The following is a 15,369-nucleotide window of genomic DNA, read 5'->3' on the forward strand; positions in this document are numbered from 1 at the left end:
TCAGCTCTGTTGCAGCAGGCTTTATTTTCCGTGTCTGAAACACTGTTTTTTGTCTCTACTGCGCTAGATAATTAGCTTCTGTAATGACCCATCTTAAATGGAGCCATTGGGAAGAAAAAAAAAAAAAATTGCTTTGGAAAATGAAGCTGGGCAACTGCCACATTACACCATCTCCTGTGAACTTCTTTTCGGTGAGGCAGTGTTGCTTAACAAGAATTCCAGACAGCAGTCTGGTATCTTGCAGCTCCGTTTTCTGAGTACAGCTGTAACAGAGGTTGCCCAGTTAAGTGTGGACTTCCTTATTATGAAATCTTGGAGGAAGAAATGTCATATTTGAGGATTTTTTTCTGTGCTACGTGAGTGCCATCAGTGTGGTCTCTGCTTATAGCCGAGCTGATGCATCTTGACTCTTTTCCCGCTTTATCTTTTGTGTGTGGATTACTGAATAAACCACTTAAAATTCTGAGCTACCATAAAGGCTGATAGGAGAACTTAATTGCCATCCTTATGGTTCAAAATCATTACAACTCCCATTATCACACAGCTGATTTAAAAAAAAAAAAAAAAAGCTAAATTGTTTAAGACAAATGGTCTGTTCATTTCAGAAGTTTATCTTGATAATAACACACAGATGAAACTTTACATACTAGTATGCAGAAATATGAATTTCTTCAGTTTGCAATAATTAAATATATGTAAAATTTCCTTTAAGAAGTCATTGAACTGTTATATACAGTTAAAGTTGTCAATACTTATCTGGCACTAAAACTCTTTGGTATCCTAAATACTTACAGAATTATTGAGTGACAATTCTTGTAAAGGAAGATTTGCATATAGCAAGTAACTTTTTGGATACTTGCACAGGATCTGTCCAACTTCTGAGTGAAACTTCTCTGAAAAAATGGTTCCACATCTGTTTTTCCACCGAAAGGTAAGAATAACCTTAACTGGCCTATTTTATGTTGTCAGCTATCGGTGCCCAATTTAAAATAATATAGGCTTAGCAAGCAAAAATGTATTACCTCTAAGCAAATCATACTTAAATTCACGTGCATACTTTTCCCATGCTTCAGTATGGAGAGAGCTATGAAAATACTACTTCAGTCTAAGTCTACTACTTGTGTTCTGCAGTGAAGACGATTCATTTACACTGCTTTTTCTCAGACCTGTATGTGTAACTAGTGAAATAATTTTTAGACAAATAAGCTGTCTTAGTATTTTTGTGTTAAGATATTAAAGTCTGGAGTATTGTTGCACTACCACTGTATAAGCAGAGTTGGTCTTTGCTCTGAAGAGCTAGCAGTCGAGACAGCACACTGAGTAAATGCACTAACATTGGAAAGAACAGGTTACTTTTATAGAAACAAAAAAAAAAAGTAACACACTGTCTACTGAAGTTCCATTTTTTTGTTGTTGTGTACGAACAAAACTTGGTGCTTTCCGTTGGTTTAAAGAATAATAAAGTTTCTGAAACCTTCCCATCACATCCAAGCTCTAGTGCTATATTTTTCTGCCAGGCCAAGAGGGCTGGAATTTCCTTCATTTGACAATGCTGAAATATTCACGTAGGCACAAAGCTTCAGGAGCTGGGGTACTCTTAAATGCCAGCAATATATACTGCAGGTATTGTAGTGACAGTATTAGAGGTGGCAGAATTGTACTTCTGGGATTATATGCCAGAGGGAATGGTATGGTCTCTTAATTTCACTCCAAGAACCTTTACATGATTTAGGAATTAGTTGCTTTTCTTGTTTGTTTTAAAAGCAAAAATTAAAAAAGAAGAGCTCCCTGCAGCTCCATACTGTGACATATGATGACTTGCTCTGTCTGGAGTTCACCCTAATGGAATTCTTCATTTCAATAAAGAACAGAGAGCTGTTTCTAACAGCTCCAGCTCATTGCTTTGTGATAATGGGGAGAGATGGGCTACTGGCAGGTGCAGCAGCACAGTGAAAAAGTGCTGCTTTGATTTTCCTGACTTTCACTTTGCATGCATTGTTTTGTGTCTTTTGTGTTTTCCCTGGTTTTAAATCAAAGCTGTAAGAGCCATTGGGACAAGTCTTGTATATCTTCTTCAGGCAAAGCGCCCACAGATTTGGCTTGAGCTTTAGTGGAAAACATTACAAGGTAGCGACCCAGTTCCCAACATCCCTGGTCCAAGTTCTCCTGTAGCTGGGGAGTTCTCAGTGCAGTTCTGCACGCAAGAAGCTCCACATCTGCAGGAGTACAACTGGGACATGTTCTGGAGTGGCATTTTTCCATAGAGGTGGTTGCTCTCGTGTGTGGAGAGGCCACAGATTTATTACATAGCCCTAAAACGAGAAATTATTTTTTGTTCCGATTCTGACTCGTGTATCGCCTACTCTTTTCATTGCTGTTCACAATGATAGATGAGAATTTGCTCCACAGTGTTCTAGTGTGGTCTTGAGCTATTCTGTATATCTGGATAAATCCCATATTTAGTCTTTAGTAAGAGTGGCCGTATTTGAACTTTTACATGCTGTTGTTTGAGAAATTGAAGAGTGTGTGTAGAGGTGCTGTTGAGGGGAGAAGGAGCCCAAGAGTGGCAAACATCTTGAAGCAGCACAGCGCTGATCATTGGGTTTTGTGTTTCTCTCATGCAGTTTTACTGAGCTTTTACTGAGACAAAAATAGGCCTGATGGGTAGAACCTTGAGGGCATCGGGCCATATAACAGGGCAAAGGCCAGACAGGTAGCTAGGAAGGCTTATGTGGAACCCAGCTGTAAACTGCTTAATGTGGTTTCACCAGCCACAATTTGAGACTCACTAAGATAACATGGCCTTTTCCAAGCAGTTACTTACCTCTAACTATATGATGTACCTTGAACATACTTTGCTGTGCACAAGTGTATATGACAGTTCTCAAAAGTGCATCTTACATTTAACGTCTTTTGCAAAGAAGAAAAGTAATGACTGCGTGTCTCCAGTGAGCCCTCTTAAAGACAAAAACTGGTTCAACGGGGGTTGAACCTCAGTTCCCCAGAACCCTCATAAGGGTTCTTCAGTTAAGCTTTCTCTTACCCTTTTTTATATGTGGATTGTCTTGCAGATGTTAAATAGGCAGACTAACGAGTTTTCAGACGCATCAGTTTGCCTCTTAAGAAATGTTAGACTTTTCAGCTGATCAGCTGAAACAAGCCAGCTGCTCAAAAACTGCATCTTGCTGCCACCAAGAAATGATCAGTGACTGGCAAATGTCCAGCGTACTGAACAGTGGCGAATTTTAAATAAGCCTGTTACAAACAATGTATGTCAGAGCAGAATATCTAAACATGAGACTTAAATGTTACATAAATACTCTGAATAATATTTTGCTTTCCCGGAGAATATTTTTTTAATATCATGAAGGCGTGACATATAGTTGCTTACAGTGGCATGTTCTGCAGTAAACTGCTGCTTTCCCTTCCATTTGGAAGGAGATTAACTTAGACCAGAGAAATGACAGTGTTTTAGTGTTTACACCTATTCAGGTGTAATTGCTTTCTCGCTTAGGCAAGAGCTAGGAGAACTTGGGTTTGCCTGGGACTGAGAGAAACTCTGGCCTGCGAGACGCCCTGGCCTGCAGGTTACTTGCTCTTCCCCTCTCCCTTCTCTTCCAGAGGTTGAAAGATTTTTATGGTCCAAGAAACTGCCAGTTGCCCTCACCCCAAAGGGCCCCACTGTCTCGGACAGCTCTGTCCTTTGTACGCTCCTGTGTCCTTTTCCCCTGCCCTCATGCGCATACTGAGGTTTACTGAACTCTCCCAGTACATTAACCAGCCATAAATACAACATCCTTCCTTCTTTTGCCCAGCAGCGTCTGTTCCGCTGCTCTCGTCCTTCATTTGCGTGTATCCATTAAAGTAAACTTTAATTTTCAATTAATTTTATTCTTAGTACTGAGAGAAAATGTATAACTGCTCTTCAGTACAAAAAAAAAAAAAAAAATTATTAGCTTCAGTGTGTCTGGCAAGGGGTCTGTCTTTACCTGCACAGCGTTTGCAGGGACCAGTTAAACAGCTCTTTCACTGACAGGTTTCACAGACCAACTTTACACTTCTTTGTACCCAAAAGCTTTGCCAACCGTGCGCAACAAAATGCGTTACTGCAGCCTTTGCGGTGGGGCCAGAGGAGATGTTACAGAACAATACTGCTGCTATTTTATGATAGGAGAGAATCCTCAACCTTTTTCTTTGAAAACGGTTTTTTTTTTTTTTTAAATACTAGGCCTTGTTTAAAGTTGTGTTATTCCGGTATAGCTCCTAAAACTAAGCCAGGCAGGACGCAGATCTCTCAGTTAAAGGAAGTTTGCATCACGGAGCTAGTCCCGTACAAGCCTCTTCCCCTTCTCTCCGTGCAGACGTGGATACCCTGGGCGGGGTACCAGCTTTTTTGAGAGTCTGCGGGTTTTTTTGTTGGTGGAGGTGTTCCTTTTGTTTGTTTGTTTGTTTGTGTTTTAACTGTTACACGGCTGCCGTTTTTCTGATGTAAAGCAGCCCTTCAGAAAGGCCATGCGCATCGGAAGGCCGAGGCTGTGAAGCACCGCGCACCCGCTCTTCGCTGCGCCGGCAGGTGAGGGCCGCTGCCGGGCCGGTAACTGCGCAGCGGGGCCCGGCCCCTTCCCGCCCCTCCCCCCCCACCGCCAACGGCCGCCCCTGGCCCCGCCCCCTTCGTCGCCTCGGCGAGCGCGCGTCGCCTCGCGGCCGCCGTAGCCCCTGCGAGTGGAGCCCGTGGCTGGCGCTGAAAGGAAGAGAAAGGCAGCGAGAGTCGGGTTACAAGATGGCGGCCGCGCTCTGGTAGCGGCGGAGCGGCGGCAGCCAGGGGCCGAGCCGGGGCGCAGCGTCGCCCTCTCGCCGTCGGGGAGCCATGAAAAGCGGCGCGTTAAAGGCCCCGCGCTGCCCGTGAGTGGCCCGGCTCCGCGCCCGCCGTCCCTCGCTCCATCGCCCCCCCCCCCTCCGGAGGCGGAGCGGGCCCGGGCTCGGGGCCGGGGCCGGCGCGGAGGCCCGAGGCCGGGGCTGCACCATGTCGGACACCCGTCGGCGGGTGAAGGTCTACACCCTCAACGAGGATCGGCAATGGGACGACAGGGGCACGGGGCACGTCTCCTCCACCTACGTGGAGCGGCTCAAGGGGATGTCGCTGCTGGTGCGCGCCGAGTCGGACGGTGAGAGCGTGGCCGGGGCCGCGCGGAGGCCTAGGCCGCCCCGCCGTGGGCCCAGGCCCTGGCCCGGGCCCAGCCCCGCACCGGCGGAGGCCGCGGGGCCCGCCCGCCTGCCGGGGCCGTGCGCGCTGACCCCTGCGGCGCGGCGCGGCTCGGCGCGCTCCTGCGCCCCCGCTGCTGCCCCGCTCGCCGGCGCTGACACCGGCCACGGCGGGGGCTCCGCCGGTGGTGTCTTCCCCGGCGCGCTTATCAGAGAAGACCCGGGAGGAATTGTTTTCCCCTTTCCTTTCTACGACTTGTGTTTTCCTTCAACGTTTCCTTCTGATAAGTTGCAGCAGTGTTGATGAGCGCGACCCTAGGCTTTTTACTCTTCCAGTTACCCTAGCTGTGGCTCTGTTCGTCTTGACTGATAGAGGTGAAATTGTTACATGCGATGACAGTTTCAGAACAATTTTGTTCTGTTTTGACGTACTCTTTCTCATCCTTTCTTGGTACTGTAGAGTTTCTTTTAAGAAATTCGCTCGTTGTATTTTGAAATGATTGAGTTGGGTGGCATTCTTTACCTTTTATTGCACTTTGAAGTCACCTTATGGATCTTGGGTTGGGGGGGGGAGAGACACTCGCCACTTTGTCAGCCAACAGGTGCTAATGTGCTAAATAAACCACCTAAGACTGGTGTAAATTACTATGGAGCTGTTGCCAGGCTACGTACACTGCTTGCATACACAGAGTCTTTGGGTTTATAGCATCTGGATGATTCACTTCTGAAGGACGGTTCAAGGAAATAGTAGTAAAAAGACCACATGGCTTGTGTGGACAAATACATTTTTACGCTGTACAACATGTTATCTGCTGCAAGCGCGTACAGAATTATTAAATGGCCTTCAAAGATATTAGTTGTCACACCATGTTCTAGGAGAAAAAAAAGTACTACGGAGAATTTTGGTCTAAAGTAGAAGAAGAAAACATATCTTAAACTTAATTTGGTTATTTCGGTTGAATTTTGTGTTTTGCCTGGCTTATTTGTAGAGGACTATATTTTAAAGTGATCGTTCTCTTGAACTTTCTGGAAGACGCGGACTACAGTGAGCATATGTTGGCTGGCATATGGGCAGTTCTTGTAAAATCTATGGAGATGTTTGTTTTGTTTAACTTGGTAAATTTGTCTTGATACCTTTTCCAGGTTCACTGCTGTTAGAATCGAAGATAAATCCAAATACTGCATATCAAAAACAACAGGCAAGTATTACTAGGCTTTTTTTTTTTCCTTATTGATAATGAGAATTTGCGTAATGCCCAAACTAATTGTGATTTCCAGAAAAAGGTAAAATGTCACATGTAACTGTTGGTGGTGTTTTCCACAGAGGTGAAAAATTAGCTTAGAAGCTTGTAGGTGCTGTACTGTTTTGCATTCTAGAAATTTAAATGTCAGTCTCCCAAAAATATTTTTGGACTTAGGTTTTGAAGATAATATGTGCAAAGTATTGAGCTCATTAACAGAAAAATAGTTAGAAACGTATGCGTGTGATTTTGTCTCCCACCCCAGGTTGTATAAAGTAATTACCTCATTAGGAAGGCAAAATTTTGTCCAACTCTATTGCGTTATATTTGTTTCTTAAGGTTTTTTTTTTTAGACATAACACCAAGGAATTTGTCTTTGTGGGACTTCTGTTATTGTTTGTTTGTTTTTGTTTTAAGCCTTGAAAACTTCTGCTCTCCTGAGTAAAATTACTATGCCTGGTGAGACTTACTTGCACAGTTGCCTTTCCTGGGTGGGGGTAAGCCTTCTGCAAGCCGAAAAAGTGAAACAGTAGGGAGCTATAGTAATAGGCTGTCTTTGTTAAGCCACTGAAAAATTAGCTTACTAAATCTCTTTTGCTTTTATCACTTCTATTGCTTTTTTTTTTTTTTTCTGCATGCATTTTTGGTGTCCCTGCCTACATTGTTCTCATGGCTTACTGCTGTTGTTTGTTTCCTTTCTGTCTATTCCTTTGTCCCACAGTAGATTATCTTTTTTGGTTGTTTTTTTTTTTTGTTCAGTATTTTATACTGCTTGTCATCGTTATAGTATCCAGACATCTCTCAGCACTAGAAAACAATTAACTTTGCTCATCTGAAATCGTGAGCAGGCAAACGTAAGAAGGTCTCGTTTGTTTGTTTTTCGTTCAGTAGAAAGATTTAGCTCTGAGCACAGGTTGGCTGACTGTAGTTTAGGAGGGAGCCTTAAAGCCCTGGGCGTACCTTTTCAGAGGTCTCCGTTATCTGTAGTTTTTATTTTTCACTCCTTATTTTGGTGTATTTAGTCAGTTGGATGATGGTCATCAATGTAGTTTGGTATATTTTGCTCGGTCTGGCCAGGTTGAGGAAAGAGGAGAGTCTTTATGGGAGCTCTGCAGGGTTCTGAAAGTCACAAGCCTTGAACTGCTCCGTATTTGTAGAGGCAATTAATACATAATGCAATACAAGTGCGGATTATGTTGCTGCAAAGTTAAATTGCTTCCTTTGACAGTCTTATTTTTTGGAATGTCATACTACTGCTTCTTATTTGAGAACCTTCTTTCCTTAACTGGTAGGAAAGTTTCAAGTGACTGAAGCAGCTTTAGTTTTCTGTTGTGGAGAAGTCTTTCTAGGTTTTAGTTTTAAGAAACTCAGCTTAGTTTCAAGTTGATTTTGGTTAGCTTTTATTCTGATTCTAATGCTTTTGCATCCTTGTGGCTGAATGTTTGCTTTGCTTTTCACTGTTGTGGAAAAGTTTGGTTTTGCTCTTTGAAGAGGAAGAATTATGGATAATTTCCAGAGACAGGTTCTAGATTTGTCTCATCTCTGAAATCTTGCTGCTTTTAGTTGACAGTGCTTTGTCCTCAACTTTTATGTGCTTCATTGTGAGGACCAATTAGCGAAGGATAGAAGTCAGATAGCAGTCTCTTGCCTTCTCAGTTTTTGGGTTTCAGTCTCTGCTCTAAAAGATTGCAGTTTTCAAACCTGGGTGTCTCAGAAGCAGATCCTGTTTTAAAACGATAGAAAGAGTTAGGGAAGGTATTCTGGTTAACCAGAGATGGAGGGCTTTTAGTGTGCCTAGATGTTGAATGCTGAAGTACCTTATGGGAGGTAGCCTGAAGATTGAGAGGCTGCGTTAATCTGCAAAGGACAGATGCTTTTAGATGAATGGCATTATGGAGGAGAGAGTTCTCTCTTCTGCATGACAGAGTTCAGTTTTAAATTTCCATTAAGGTGCTGATCTTTGGGCTTGTGGAAAGCCACAAGATGGTGCAGCTTTTTTGAAAAGGAAACGTGTCCTGCCTACGCATCTGTCATCTTATAAATTACCTGGATGACTTAAGGGATAGCTAGCACATGTATTGTAATTTGTATACTATTATCCTGTGAAGAAAAGTCTGATTATTACTTATTTTGCATCAGTACATGATTCCCAATATTATACTATTTGTACCGAGTTTTGTGTTCAGCAGTTATAAGATAAAACGCGTAAGGAGTTTTAAGGCCACCCAGACCTTGTTCATCCCCACCAGGATATGAATATCCTTTCTATTGGACAACAGAGTATTTCTGTCTTTCTGTGACCTATTGAATCTTGAATTAATGTTTGCCAGATTTGATAGGAGTCTTGAAGTGGTAGTCTGTCCTGTGCTGTTCCAGAATGGGCTCTTGCCTGGTGGTTAGGAGACTCTCTGGAGTCACGGAAGAGGAGGATCTGAAACCCTGTAGCAGCATGAGCACGTAGAACTTCTTGGGCTCTGTTCTTGGTTGAGTGCTTTAACTGTTGATTGACCATTTCATAAACAGGGCATGCCTCTTATGATTACCTTCTTCAGTCATGTTTGTGGTCACTGGCTTCGGTGTAGTACTCAAGGTGTTAGGTATGCTGTAATCATGACCTCTTTCTCAAAAGAAACAGGATTTAGACTGGACATAGGTGCCAGGCTGCTCAGCATACCACGTAAAAGTATCTCTAATTCCATGTGTGCAAAGAGCATTGGACACCTAGAGAGCTTTAGATGCCCCTGGATTTTGGAGGTAGTTGACAAGAATTACATACCTCCACTGGGCACCTCGTATTTACTAAAGAGTATGAAGAGATAAGTTCTGGAGGCTGTAGCGGGAGCAGTTTCAAAAGTTGTTACCTCACCTTGATGTTCCACCCTCTGGTTGAGGTTACTGTTCCCCTAGCCAAACTGATGGAAGAAAGCATATTGAGTGCTTCAGTGAAAAATCAGATGGATGCATTCATACACTGTGTTCCTGCAGCTCACTTACGAGAGCAGTAATCTTCAGCTGCGTGGCCATAAGACTAAACGGCTACAGAAATTCCTATTTCGATCCCCATCCTCTGATACAAACTCTCCTTTAGGTGCACTATGTCAGTTCTTAGATCTGAGATGAAAAACGTGTGCAAATATTCTCTTCCACATTCAGTTGCCGTCATTCATGTGACAACAGAGCAATTTGCTTCAGGCAAAATCAGCAGTTAGTTTAAGCTGCAGTTTAACACGTTTCCAGGGGTACTGTTAAAGCCAGCATGAGCGGTTGCCGGGGGCCCTCTCACTTCTCTTGCGTGCCAGCATGACTATTTATCTAACTGTGTAACAGGTTAGATCTAGGAATTGATTCGGCTGAAATAGTTCCTTTTGTTGGGTTAGTTTTTCACGTGCATCTGTTCCCCTGTCTAGTTCATTGTACAGCATAGCGGTGCTGACATAAGAGGGGTTTGAGGAGCCAGAGCACGAACAAGGAGAGGTGGAGTAGCAGACATTGTGTAAGCTGGTATTGACACTGAAGAGTGGTTTGGACTACTCCTTTAGAGTGCAAATTGTTCTTCCGAATTAATCTCTCTTCTTGTTTTGTTATGTTGTGTCTAAGAGAATTGGGAAGCGTTGCTGTTCCAGTAAGCAGGTAGGACTGGTAGTCTCTTGCACCAGCTATGTCTGGAAGATATCTGCGTGACCTTCTTGGATTGTCTTAGATCATACAGGAAATTTATTAAATTTTATATTAGTATTGGATAATTATTTCCTGATTAAGCTATCTTTTAATAAAGAAGGTTAACAGGCAACGTCTTGCCTGTTAACAGTGAATGGAAGTGTTAGAAAGGGAGCAGGAAGGATCCCGGTTGTTCAGCACAGTTCTTTGTGTTTCCAGTGAACAGATACATAAAAGGCAGTAAATGTTTCGAAGTCCTTCAGCAATACTCGAGGAGAAATTTACGTAACTTGTACTGGTGTGGGCAGTATAAAAAAGTACTATTAGGGTAACCCAGAATTTTCAAAGATTTTTTTTTCTTGAGTGTAAAAGCTATGTATGCATGCATGCAAACATTTGAGTCACACATTTGCAATGTACCTGTTGTTTAAATCATTCTGGGCTATGACTTCATGTATATATTTCTCTTTGTTCACTGAAGCGTCCCTGGATTTATGTTTTACCCCGGAAGCGTATTGGCTTCACAGGTGTTACAAATTCCAGTAATGTCATAGATCATTTTTAGGTAAACTCTTAAAGTTTTGAATTTTGGGTTCTGAAACTGCCATGAAATTCTATTTAAGAATTCTTATTTTTGGGCTAACCTATAAAAGAGGGGAGCTGTTAAGTAGGGTACTATGTGAAAGACAGGTTGATGCTGCGAATCCACAGTTTATTCTTTAAAATATTTTTGAACTCTGTTTAAACTTCCATTGACTGATTTTGTGTTGACATGTTTTAGAGGAAAACATCTTCAAATGGTAGTGAACCCAGGCATCCTTGAGTGAACTTTTGCTTCACTGGAAAAGATTCAGTGCCTTACTCAAAACCCTATATCAAAATAGAATTTCGTATATTGTTAAAAACCTGCTGTTTAATTTCTTCACTTGCACTTTTTGCACATGAGAAGTGGTTTTAGCAATACAAAGGGATCACTTCAGAGCCCACTTTCTTCTATCTTTGTATTTCACTTCTGTGCTATTCAGTTTGAACCAGATCAGGAAGGTGATCAGACCTTTCAGTGCTGGCAGGTTACAGTGTGATATTTATTTATTTATTTATTTATTCCCTCCCACCACCCCAGGCCTAGCTCAGCTACTCGCTCTAAAATGACACACTGTAAATATAAGTGGTTCAGCTGTCCATGAGCCAAAGATGAGGGTGGACAGCTGTAAGCAATAACCTTGTCAGCTATATGAAGCTAATGACTGTAGGACAAAAGTCTGTGTGCAGTATATGGCACTGTAGTATAAGCAAACTACTCCCATGAATAGCATTAAGACCACAGTGCAATGAGCTCAGTTGTTTCTCTAAAGGGAAAACTTTCTGTTTAAACAGAAGTGTAAAAAGGAGAGAACTTAAACGAAAATGAACTTGTGCAAATGCTGCTGTGCAAATGCTCCTGTTTAGCGTAGCTTGTGGTTCTTTCCGTTTGGAAGAAGGAAGCTGACCTAATGGTAGGCATTTGTCAACGATTGTTGCCGCAAGAAGAAAAATTATGACAAACAAACAAACAAAAACATATCCCCACACAACTATATATTGTTGAGAGGTTAAGATTATTATAGAAACAAACAGAAGAATTAATGATATGTAAGCGATTCTAATCTTCATTCATGTTCCAGAATACTTATTTTAGCAGCTGGTAAGTTGAGTTTGCTGAGAGTATAGACTGATGTGTATTTTTCAGATAGCTGTGCTGATGGAAGAGTTTACTTTCTACTGTCCTGTGCCAGTTGCTTCTCAGCATTCTTGTGCCAAGCAGTCCCCTCACATCTGCCAGTGGAAATACTTGCGAGTGCTCTCTAACCTGTTTACGCCCAGATAACTAGGTTAAAGATCTGTTTAAACCATCTAAACTAACCTGTTTTTGATGGAAAAGGATTCAGGAATGCTGACTTAGGCAGCAGGTTCACAGGCAGCGAGGATCACTTGTGCAAGGCAGTAATCTTTTCCATGGACACAAGATCTTCGAGAGGATGTTTCTTCCCAACCTCGGTTCGGAGCCTGTACCTCTTTTTATTCTAGTCAACTCAGATTAGAAGTGACCGGAATCTCAGTTGACGAAGATATTGTGTATAGACAAGCGTTGAGTATGAGTGTACTATTGGAACTGTAACACAAGTGAAAACTGTGCTGTAAAACCAAGTTCTTGAAGGTAATACTGCTAAAGAATGGAAAAACTAATTAATTACACTTGTATTCCTCTGTCTTTGGCAGATACGTTAAGAACGGTGACTAGATAACGTGGTTACGATACCAAGTGTTGGGTTGATCTTTTGTGTAGTGAGTAGGTCTCAGATGCTAATCGGCTTCATCATTTCCTACCGTTCTGTTTGCAAAGGGAACCAAAAAGTGCTTTTGGGATGAAGAGATGAGAGAGGTATCAGTAGTGTCTGTCTCTTATTGCCTGCAAAGAGTTTCCTCAAGTATATCAGGTATCTGTAAGCCAGCCAGATACTTATTTGTATTTGATTGCTGAGCTTACGTGTATCACTTTAGATATTATGTTTATGACCGAAGCGATGCATAAGGTAAAGAATAAAGAATTGCAAGCCTTCCTGAGTTGTGTGGTGAGTACTGACCTTTGCAAATTTGGGAAGTAAATTAACTTATTGACAATTAAGCAAGGGCTTGCTGATGTTAGAAAACGTGTGGTAACAGTTCAAGAATTGCCAAACTTAACAGAATGTTGAACCTTTTTTCTGGAGCTGGTCAAACGTACTGAAAAGTTAGCAGAGAACAATTCAGTTGGAACATTTTAACATGAAGATGAGTTTCCTGGAGGAAGCTGAACTTGACATTTGAATGTTGAAGCACAGGCATACGTTCCTATCTGCCAACTCTGCTACAGACTGGTAACATACCTTTTTCAAGCCAACTATACAAGAATTATCTGCCAGGCTGAGTTAAGTTGCGTTCATACAGCTTTTCTGTTTAAGTATCTTTATTCGGTGTGTGTATGAATTGCCTCTTTTAGGAAGCATTCTGTAACCTAAATGATGAAAGCTAGTCTTGTTTCAGAATAAGAGATTCTGTGTTGGTAATGTCATATAGTGGGGTAAGTCGAAAATGATGTTTTAGAAATCTGCTAAAAGGAAATATGTAACTTAGAGCATCAAGTGTCTTAATGGAACCATGACTTTCAGGATAATATCAAACTGATGTGAGAAGTTTTGTCTGTCATTGGGACTTTGCACAGTTTTTGGAACCTGTATCTGTTTGTCAGATTATTTGTTTTGCAGTTGAACAAGTCCTGCCCACCTTGAGTCATTGCCAGAGAGAAACTCTTGGGGTGCTTTTCACGTTTCTACACCTTTTTTTTCCCTCTGTATATACATCTGTGTAGTACCCTAAATCTTATTGGGGTTACTGCTGATTTATTCTAAAAATGTTTAATGTGTTTTCTGAATTTGCCACTGTTAGAAAAGCTTATTTCTTCTTTTTCCTGCTCTTCAGAGCTGCAAGATGCCAAACAAAAATATTTGCTATTATAGTACTAAAAATCAGCCAATTTTAGTCACCGTAAAGTAGCTGACAATCTTGCACAAGGAAATTAAGGACTGAGAAAAATCTTCAGTGTCATAAATAACTGCTATTTTTAGTCTGTTCAGAAATTTTGAAGAATCTTCCGGATTTACTGTGCAAGTGCACAGATGGAGTGGGTAGAGGTGCTAATAATGAAGCAGATAGAAATCTTGCTTGAATGAAAGTACCTGTTGGCAAGATGTTTGTAACTTTAGTAAACTTACAAATTTTATATTATTCAAGCTATTTTAATCCAGAAAAAAATATTTTAAGTGTTTAGATTTATGAGACATGGTTTCTCAAATGGTTAAACTTGTATTAAACCCCTTCCGAAAGGGAGAAAAAAGGTAATTTTGTATTTTTTTTGTATGCTTTAAGTATGAAAAAAATTAAATTTCTACATTGCAAGTTTCTAATGTGCTGTGGTGCCTGCATTCCCCTTTTAAGACTCTTGGCTCAGGAGTATGTTGCAGAAAAATGCCGTTATAAATTTTCTGGATATGAAAAAGTTAGAGATTTAAATGGATAATATATAATGTAGCGGTCATTTAAAAAAAAAAAAAAAAAAAAAAAAAGAAAGAAGGATGACATCCCTTATGGGACAGGTAATTTAATGTTTCCGTGGATTATGTTCTTTCTTGACAAATAAAAAATTAATTGTAACAATTCCTTCTTTAGATATGTGATTTAACAGAAGACTGATGAATATGCAATGTTGACCTGTACTATAGTTCAAAAATAAATGCTTTTCTTGTATCTTAAACAGGACACCTTGATTGTTTGGTCAGAAGCAGAGAATTATGATTTAGCACTGAGTTTTCAAGAAAAAGCTGGCTGTGATGAAATTTGGGAAAAAATCTGCCAGGTACAGCTAACGATTAATAATCTGTTTATTGCAGATACTTACGCTGTGTTCTGTGAGTTCATGTATTTGTGCCATAATTTTTAAAGCTATTTGTAAAATAAACATGTATTTGTCATTATTTTCTGTGACTTTCCTGTGCAAGTTGCTGTAGTTTAAACTGTACACCAAACTCTAATTAGAGTTGTACTACTTAAAACAAATTTTGTATTTTTCATAATTGAACTTTATGCTTTTGAAAAATTAATGTGATGATGAAACCCAGATGTAAGACTCTCTGATTCCCCCCCCCCCCCCCGAGGAATCCCACAGTGCTAGGCTTCTAATCGTCCTTCTCCAAAGTGGCCTTAGGAAGCTAGCCTATTGGCTAGCTTATGGTAGATCTGAAAAAGTATACAATGCTGCATAAGGAGCTAGGTATTTCACTGTGAAAGACATGTGCCACCTGTGAAAGGTGGCATTGCTGTATAAGCTTAATCTCATTTAAATTTTTCATCACAACCTAAGTCTTGCGGACTAGCCATATCTCTGCAGATATTTTACCAATCTTCACTCTTTCGTTACCAGAGTTTAGATATATACTTAAAACTTCAGAAATAACAAGTCAGCAGAGTTGCACCTATGTATACTCAAAAGAGGAAGAAACGCAGGCTTTCATACTGTAATTTCTAACCCTCTCAGATTTTGAAATGATGCAATGTAAAGCTGTAACTGTAATAGTTTAAGGTATCATTTTAATGCGTTACCCAAACTATTGAAACAACTTGATTCCATTTATCTTACTTCAGTTGTAACGCGTGAACACTCTAAAATCTGTGTACTATTCTAGCAAGCAGTGGG

The 15,369-nt window shown here is 41.1% G+C and overlaps 1 protein-coding gene across 4 annotated transcripts in view; it reads left to right on the forward strand.

Annotated features, from left to right (window-relative positions):
* Positions 1-4,746: 4,746 nt before the first annotated feature.
* Positions 4,747-15,369, forward strand: part of PPP4R3B (protein phosphatase 4 regulatory subunit 3B) — a 31,970-nt gene continuing 21,347 nt past the window's right edge. For 3 of the 4 annotated variants that reach the window (XM_068939911.1, XM_068939914.1, XM_068939915.1), the window contains exons 1-3: positions 4,771-5,165; positions 6,346-6,401; positions 14,434-14,532. In XM_068939911.1, the coding sequence (XP_068796012.1) occupies positions 5,024-5,165; positions 6,346-6,401; positions 14,434-14,532 (297 nt within the window). In that variant the 5' untranslated portion in view covers positions 4,771-5,023. Of the gene's footprint in view, positions 5,166-6,345; positions 6,402-14,433; positions 14,533-15,369 lie in introns of all 4 variants that reach the window. The other variant, XM_068939912.1, reaches the window with a different exon arrangement.

This window comes from Struthio camelus, chromosome 3 (genome assembly GCF_040807025.1).
Source record: "Struthio camelus isolate bStrCam1 chromosome 3, bStrCam1.hap1, whole genome shotgun sequence".
In the NCBI taxonomy this organism is placed as follows: Eukaryota; Metazoa; Chordata; class Aves; order Struthioniformes; family Struthionidae; genus Struthio; species Struthio camelus.